The 9,115-nt window shown below is 37.3% G+C and overlaps 1 protein-coding gene across 1 annotated transcript; it reads left to right on the top strand.

Moving 5' to 3' along the window:
• Positions 1–535: 535 nt before the first annotated feature.
• LOC140385942 (uncharacterized) lies at positions 536–7,743 on the top strand. Its single transcript, XM_072468593.1, has one exon. It carries the CDS (start codon positions 603–605, stop codon positions 6,468–6,470), a length of 5,868 nt encoding a protein of 1,955 aa, XP_072324694.1. The 5' UTR covers positions 536–602; the 3' UTR covers positions 6,471–7,743.
• The last annotated feature ends 1,372 nt before the right edge of the window (positions 7,744–9,115 follow it).

The following is a 9,115-nucleotide window of genomic DNA, read 5'->3' as shown; positions in this document are numbered from 1 at the left end:
GCTCTTTTCAAACTGGCTTTCTCCTTTTAATCAGCTCGCAGCAAAACAGCCAGGCACTTTTAAGCTGCTCTCAGCAAAAGCAGCCAGGCACTTTTCAAAACTGCAAAACTAAACTTCCAAAATGGCTGACGTGAGCTCAGCCCCACCCACTCTCTGACAGCACTGTTTTCTTAAAGGTACATTGCTTAAACATCCATGTCTTAAAGGTACCCTCACATGACAGTTATACAGACCTAAAGAATGGTGATTGATAGTGGAACTCTTCTCAGATTTGAGCTTTCTGTAAATTGGATTGCACAACACTATTCCTTGATATTCTATCTTTCCTGATACTTTATGTTTGTTCTTCATTCAAAAATTAAATCGTGTCATCAATGTTTTGTTTTATTTTCATAGTTTCTTTGCTGATGTTTCTAATTATTTCTATCTTTTCCGTTCTTTTTTTTGCCTCGCATTGTTCTTCATCTTTGTCTCACCATCGTCTTTCATCTTCTTTGCATACAGATGGGATAAAGTTAGGGAGAAGACAATGGCTGATTAACTCAGTATCTCCTTCTAGCTCAAAGACTCAGGGTTACACCACATCTCCTGATCAATTTTATATGAATGACAATAAAATACCTTCAGGAAGCAGCTTCTATTTCCCTGAAAATGAAACAGATGCTTACAAGAATTACATTTATGCAAGGGAAGAAAAGACTGTGATACCATCAGAAGATGACATTGAGAAATCCATCTTTGTGAATGAGGATGGCAGCATAACAGTAGAAATGAGAGTACACCTCCAAATAAAAGAGAAGGAGACAATACAATGGACTACTACAATTAATCGTTCTAGCATGTGTAACAGGAAAAGTAATGCTTGCAAAGCAAAACTGGAATCTAATGTTGAATCAGCAGATCTGCCGAATGTACACTCTCATTATAATTCTGAAACAATGCACTTTGAGAACTTAGACCATGAGCAAGACTTTGATGATCTTTGTACACCACAAAAATACACGGGACAAATTGAACACGATAAAGGCGGACATTATGACATCTGGCAAAATAGTTTTTTAAACACAAATGAAGATCTTCCTGAACTGGGGGCTGAATTCAAACCATTATATTATTGCAAGGAAAGTCCTGGTCATGGCAAGGTAACACAGGACCAGGTATCTTTGGAAAGCATGACTGCCAATCCTGACACAGGGAGTGGTGCAAATATAGTTCAACTTTCAAACCTGGAGGAGCCAGGACTTGGAGAGAGCATAATAGAGAACTGTAATGAACATTTTTCGATATCAAACACAAAGGAAACCTGTGAAAGAAGTAGTGATACAGTATCTGAAGCATTACAAACATGGAAAGAGGTTAATGTAAATAATCAGGGAGAAGAAAAAATAATCCTCGATAAAAACACCTCTGTTGTTGGGAAAGCCTCTTCCTCAAAGTACTCAGAGCTATGCCATGAAGACCAATACACTGTACTAAAAATGATCAACTCCCACAACGAGAGTACAAATGCAAGAAATATGTTCTTACGATATTGGGAAGAAATTGGATGTGATGATACGGATAATAATGTTACAAAGTTAAATTTGAGACCTACTTCTGCAGATGCAACATATTCCAATTCAAAACGAGGAATAAAACATGTAAAGAGACCAACGAGTGCCTCATTCAAATATTCTAGATCATATGCGTCAATTCATAATGAAAAAAGTAGCTTGTCATCTAGAATGGGGTGTTCACACACATCAACAGAAAGAATGGACATAAACACTAACTGTACTTACAGTTCTGAGAGTTGTGAAGCCAGAATGTCTCTATTTTTGGAAGATTTAAACAGTGTTTCAAAGTGTTCACAAAGTTCTACTGTGAGGAATCAGGATTGCACTAAAACGTCTGATGAGGTAGAAATGCCAATTAACACAGGTTCAAATAACTCATCATCTACAAATGAAGATGAAAGAGCTTTTTGCAGTTCTGAAGAGGCAAGTCCTGTTAACAATGACTTTGCTTTGTCTTCAAGAACGGATGAACAAAACTGCAGAGACCATACAAGCGAGCTTTCAAAGCTTTGCCCAGAATATAGCAATCATTCACAACAACCTCAATTACTAGGCCAGCATGAAGAAACTGACATCTTGAGTGATGATTGCACTACTCACAGCAGTAGTCAAGAAGCAATAGAAATGGTTGACACTGACAAGTATCAAAGTACTGAATTTAATCCTGTTGAGATGTCTAATGAAATCAATGTGACATTCCATATTGAAAATGGTGGTGATGGTTCTGTATCTCATAACTCAACAGGCGTGATACCTCCTAAAGAGGAAACAAACTCTGATCTTTCCTGGATACCAATTGTTTGTCCAGCAGGAAAAGAACCTAGCAATGCAGAATCACTGGATAGTAAGTTACAAAGAATGGAGGACCAAAGCACTCTCACCATCAGCAACAGCTCTGCAACACCCTCCAAGTCTGAAAATATATCTGAGGCGGATATTTGCCAAGATAATTTTTCAGAGGGTAAACAGACCACTTTACTAATAGCCTGCACAGAATTTAGTCTGTACCAGGCAGAAGGCGTACAGTGCAGTGCCATTATAACTGAGGAAAATTCTGATTTGCCAGAAAGTTCCTCGCTACGAGCAGAAATTGATTGTGATTCGTCTTCAGCTGGAAATAAAAAACAAATCACAGGCGTTAACAGTAGTTCCATTGAAAGTGACATCCAACAAAATTCTTCTAATCCTAGCAGGAAAAATTGGACGAAGAAAAATGGCAAAATACTTCATATATCTACAGCCGGGAGACAAAATTTCAAAACTGATGCTGAGAGTTCAAAGTCTTTTTCTATTTTGATGCAACAAAAAGAGCAGGAAATATATGATGTTGATATTCCTCAAGCACAAACTTTTGTGCGAAACAGGCTAAGAATGTCAGCAACTTCTGAGATCGTGTGCTGTGACTTCAATCTTAGGTCTTACCCACAAACACAATTTGAAGAGGAGCGGACAGTTGATCTGGGTAGTAATATTATAAAAGAATCAAATAAATTGCCTGATGATGACTCTGATTTTATTAATCAAACCAAAAGCTTTGGATCTGAAATAGAGGTTCCAGTTGAACACAGGTTAGTACAAATATCAGCCAAAGCTGTTAGTGACGTGAAAAGGGTATATGAAGTACCAGATGATTGCAACAATGATGACTTATTGCAAAGTCAAGTAAGTGCTGCAAAAGGAGAGGTTAAACCTGCACCCATACCAAATGAGATTCAGTACAGAACTATTACAAAAGTGACTGATGCTAAACTTGATGTGATTGACTTTGCAAAAGAAACAGTTGACACTGCAATTCAAAATGGCATTGGGCTAGATTCTGAAATGGTTGAAGAGAAGGACCCTATTGGTGAACATGACCTAAGCCAGGTGTTGTGCAAGCTGCAATCAGCTGTTGATGTGATCAAGTGTAACTCTGAGCATAGATTTAAAACTTGTCCAGAAAAATCGTATGAAAGACCCGATATGTCAGAACATCTTGCTGCCACATTGAGCACGTCTTCAAAGGTCCTCCTTGCTTGGTTAGCAATAATGAACCTGAATGTTAATGTTCCAGCTTCACCTGACAGAGCAAAGTTATTGATGAATAATTGTAATTGTTCATATATAATAACATTCTTGCAGTCCATAAGACATGTTATCAAGCTTCAAGAAACTGACGACTTAAAGCAATGTATTCCAAGTCTACAGAAATATGCCTCTCAGTTTGTAAAGGTGTGGCAAAATGAGCATAAAGAAGAACCCAGCTGTGCTTTTGAAAATGGCCCTAAAATTGAATGTCCTGTACAGACTGGAACTTTAGGTGTTGAAAACGTTGCTTCATTTGATGTTCCACAATTAATCAATACTATTGAAAATGAAAAGTACCTTTATACACAAAATGTAATTGAACAGCTGGAGCATGTTGATGAAGCAGAACTAAAGGAAGATGTTAAATATGTTGCTAACATTCTTTCAATTAAAGAAGACAAAACCAAAGAAACGGATAGCAAGGTCCCTGAACTACTCAGTTCTAAAGACAATTCGTTTTTTTCTGATCTTTTAGAAGACCAAATAAGGACTAATTCCTTGTTTCAAAATGAAGATGCAGTTGAAGAAACAACAGTGATGAGCAAGAAATGGGTTGAGAAGGAAACTGTTGAGAGAGATAACTGTACAAACGGCTGTGATTCGATAGAGGAGTTTGCGTCTTTACAACACATTGAAGATATGAGACGAGAAGATGTTGCTAAAAATAAAGAATTCCTTTATAACAACTGCATAAATAGTAACAAAAATAGACACTCAGGAAAGCTGAGGGACAATGAAACGAACAATCACTTTACATGTGCTAATGCTGCAGAAAAAACAGATGATTTGTCAACAGCTTCAGACACAATACATCTTCAAAATAAGATCTCTCTTCAAAGCTTCCTGCATCATAAGTCACCTTTGGCAAATGATATATGTGAATCGAAGCACACAAATGTTTTCTGCCAGAGGGAATGTATAAGGAGAAGCAATAGTTATGAAATACCTGCTTGCAGACTGTCAGCACTTGCTTCTGTGGTTTCTGACAATGATATTGAGAATGGAAAAAAGACTGGCAACAAACAACTGACACAAACAAGAGAAATCTGTGAGAATCCTTTCTCTGAAGGTGAAGCTGGTATTAAGAAATCTTTGCCTTGTACTTACCCATCCATGCCATCAAATCGTAATGTCAAACAGTGTTTAGAAAGGCAGCAGACATCTGACTTGTCCGAAGAGAATCAGGAGATTGCAAGTGATTACAATTCCCAAGCATCAAACGAAATGACGACGGAGGGAGAGGATGATGTCTTTGTAAAAACAAAACATTTCTCTGCAAATTTTGTTAGAAAAGCTACCGAGAAACTGTATGGTAAGTCGCATGTTGTATCGAAACACTTTGCATATGACCAGCCCCCATATGTCTGTGTGGAACCAAAAGCATTTTTCCAAACGGGAAGCATCACTGACAACATATCTTGTAAAATATCCTCACGTCGCGATAAATCAATGCCAGCTGGAACTTGGGGCATTAATAATGAATTGTTACATATTTCTAGCTTAGATAAGGGCCGTACATTTGAAAATTCTCAAGAGAACAGTGCACAATCTGAAAGTGATGGCGCGTATATTGAAAAAGGGCGGTGGTTTCTAAAAGAAAACCACTTAGTAAGAAAGTCTCCACCTCTAAACATGGGAATGTATGGAAACCTGGATACAACGTCAGTTGATACAGCATTTGACAATACAAGTGATGATTCTGCATATTCACATGTTAATACAATGCATTCAGGACCTCCACTGTCTGAATTGTCATCATCAGATATTGAGGGGACAAAATCAAAACCTATGTGTAATTATTTTAACATGTCTCATGGCAGTGATTCCGAACCATTCCCAGATTTAATCAGTGAAAAAAGTTACCATGCCCATATTTGCAGTGGTTCCCATCTTACCAAAAAGAATGACAGCAATAAACAATCAGCACGAGTTCCTGTTGGGCCTACAGGGATGTACGCTGAAGCAAATGACAATGATTCATCTTTCATGTCAGCAGAATTTCATATGTTTGACAACAAAGTTAGTCCCATGGTCCAACCATTAGCTCAAGGGACTGTGGTGGAGCAGCCATCTCGAGAAACTGTCAGAACTCTTCAAAATCCTGACTCCCGAGATAAGCTTCATTTTCTATGTGGCCAGCACTGCCCAATTCTGACAGCTGTTATTGATGCAACCAATGAAGAGAGCAGAAGATTTGTATATCAGAAAAAATCGGATCTGGAGAATCAATGGATACTTCATTCAGAAAGTGGAGCAGATATTTCTGACAGTGGGAAATACAATGATTTAGTAACGAGGAAAGAAAATTGTTCAGTACTAAATAAACATTCAATTGATGGCACTATCAGTGACATAATTCATCAGTTTAAAAGTCAAAGCTTTGAGAATGATATTAAAAGAATTAAATTAAGTCTTGATGCAAAATATTTGGGTGCTAATCTTGTAACATCAAAAGTTCCTGTGTACAGTGAGGAAACAGAGTCGAAGCACAAAGACAAGCCATTTTGTTCTAATATTCAGGCTGAGAAATTATGTCTAAAAAGAATAGTAGAACAGTGGTTCATGAAACAGGCAGTAGAAAACAAAATCAAAGCAGTCAAAGGAAGGGAAAATGGCTTATCATTCCGGAAAGGGGAAGATTATTCAGGTAGGCAGACTGATCCATACATTCGTCATACAAGAGGAAACACAGCCAATAATTATGTCACTATTCCTTTATTGGAAAACAAAGTTATTGGCCAAACCATGTCTTCTGGGAATATTAGTACAAATGAGGCAGCAGTGAATTCTGAAAAAGAACCATTTTGTGAAAGACACAAGGAAAAGCTTGAAAAGCACAATAAATAAAAGGAAAAGCGTCGTGAGCAAGGTGAAGGGATTTCTTCTCAATGGTTACAAATATTGTCAACCCCATGAATGAAAAATAAGCGAAAGAAAGAAATCAGCTGAGATAATAATGCCATCTGATCATGCCAAAGCAGGGTGCAGCCTTTGGAAAACAAAATTAGATGAAAGAAAATATTTCTATCAGCAAGTGTCTGATAAATAACAAACAAACTACTCTTAAACACAAATTGTACTGTAAAAGCTATTAGGACTTGAAAGTTTGGGGAATTTATTTTCTTGAGTTTTAGAGCAGGGTCAACCCATCAATTAAAAAGTAGTGTTTCAAGTTGTACCTCTGAGATTGAATTTGAGGTTGAAAATATCATTATTGAAAACACCATACATTAATTTTGTGCTTTACACTTGTATTTTGAAATGTAATGCTTCTAATTATTTAAAAAAAAATGTTTTTAATGCTTCTAATTATTAACATTAGAATGAATCATTTAAACAGTGATATTTGTTTGTAGCCTCCAAAATATGTAAGCCTGCTCTGTTCTAGTGCACTGACAAACACGATTAGAGTTTGTTTATTGTTTGACCAATTACAACTTGTAGAGCGATTGTATTTCTTATCTCACTAAATATTTCTATATGATTTATCCATCGTGTTCAGTAGTAGCAGACCTGGTTATTTTCTCACCTATGCATTGAGATTTTTGCTTTTCAATTTGGCACTTGGAGGAAAGGCGTGAGTTATCCAAGTGGGATGCCCATTAACAAAAAATGACTGGTTAAATCATTGAGACACTGTCATAAGGTGTAACCTGAGCCCTCATTATTACATAAGTACATTTATAAATCATGCTGAAGGCATCCAAGCAGCATTCTAACTGCACCAATATTTTCTTTCCTGCTTGACTTCTTAAATTCATTATTGAACACTGACCTCCTGGAAATTGAATGATTGCACTACTATTTTCAAAATCTTCGATCTGAAAATTATTCCCTTTAGATTAAATAAAGGGTGATCAGGTTTTGCTGGGAAATAAATATTCAACGAGAATCATATTCATATTATCCAAAATCATGTTTCAATATGGGTTTCTATAGTGCTAAAAAATGTTATCTGGCCTAATGTTGGGATGGTTTGAGAAATAAAGTTAACAAGATAAAGCATTGATGCAGGTCATAACCCCAATTGGCGGAAGATGAGGTAATATCAGAGTCACTTACAGACATAAAATAAGCTCAGATACATTGTCAAAGTGTGGATTGCATGCATTTAGACAATCATGCTACAATATCTGGATAACTTCATTTAATCAGTGTAAACTCCAAATGCCAGCAGAAATGTGGGGCTGGGCTTTGCTCGTGGATGGGGAAATGGCAGCGTTCCCACCCTCATGTAAATATCAGGTGTATGTCTGTGCCTGCTTTGTTGGCTCACTCTGCAGCCATTTAAAGGCCATTGGGCCATTAATTGGTTTGTGGCAGACTTTCTGCCCCCACTGGGGTGGTACAGCTACAGATGGTGGAGGGATGAAAGTTGAGAGTGTGGAAAAGGCCAGGACATTGAATGGTAGTCGGACTAGATGGGTTTAGAGAAGTCCAGAGGGTGAGGCCAAGAGGGATTTGAAAATAACAGTGAAAGCATTTACATGACCAAGCGTCAGTGTAGGTTGGAGATGAAGGGTGATGGATAAACACGACTTAAGTTAGGATGTAGGCAGCAACATTTTGGATGAGCTTAAGTTAAGGAAGGTTGCAAGGCTGCCTGACGAGCATTGGAATAGCCCAGGCCAGAAATAATAAAGGCATATTTGAGGATCTTAGCAGCAGATAAGCTGAGATAAGGGTGGAGATGGGTGATCTTATGGAGGTGGAAGTAGGTGGTGTTGGTAATGGGGAAGATACGGGATTGGCAATTTAACTGTGAACAAATGTGAGTTGTGAACAATCTGATTTTCCAAACAAGACTCTGCCATCTCCAGTTAACGCATCTTCAGAAATGAAGGATTCAGTCAGTTAACAAAATTATTTCCACATATCATCTGCCAAGCTGTAATATTGACTATCCGGGGAAAAAAAATTGATAATGCTCTGGGAAAGGAAACTTCAGCATTCTATGTGTTCTTTGCATTAAACACCAAACAGTTCCGTTAGAAACCGAAGTTTCCAAGATTCATAAACACACCTTCAGTGTACTTTAACACGAGGAGAACCATCATGATTGGTTTTGGTCTGTTACATCTGATATTAATGCATTTAGCAACAAAACGAGGACAAAGTAATTGTGGCTGAGTCAGTAAATGAATTCCACTTTCAGCCTGGGTTTATTGTTGTGCTTTAACCTATACAAACCACATTCAGAATACTTGTGCACATTGAATAGTAAGACAGTGATAGCCTAGGGATCTTTTCCTTTGTTAAATGAGCTATGCAAAATGCAAGCTATTATTATTGTAGCGATATATTTTTATCTTTTGTCATTTTGGGAAGGCCAATAGTGATTTTTAAGCAATTGAAGCTTTTGCCAGTTCCTGGTTTTACCATCTAGTTTAGTATGCAAGGTGATGTTTAAGCAATGATCTCTTAATTCATATACTGTAATTGTTTGATTTATTATCATATGTCATAAATTAAGAGTTTATAATATGTTTGTC

The sequence above is a fragment of the Scyliorhinus torazame genome, chromosome 11 (genome assembly GCF_047496885.1).
Source record: "Scyliorhinus torazame isolate Kashiwa2021f chromosome 11, sScyTor2.1, whole genome shotgun sequence".
NCBI classification, from domain to species: domain Eukaryota; kingdom Metazoa; phylum Chordata; class Chondrichthyes; order Carcharhiniformes; family Scyliorhinidae; genus Scyliorhinus; species Scyliorhinus torazame.
This window is presented reverse-complemented; position numbering and strand designations above follow the sequence as displayed.

Excerpts from the sequence above, each read along its gene's own strand:
- LOC140385942 (XM_072468593.1), top strand. The coding sequence starts at position 603 with ATGAATGACAATAAAATACCTTCAGGAAGCAGCTTCTATTTCCCTGAA.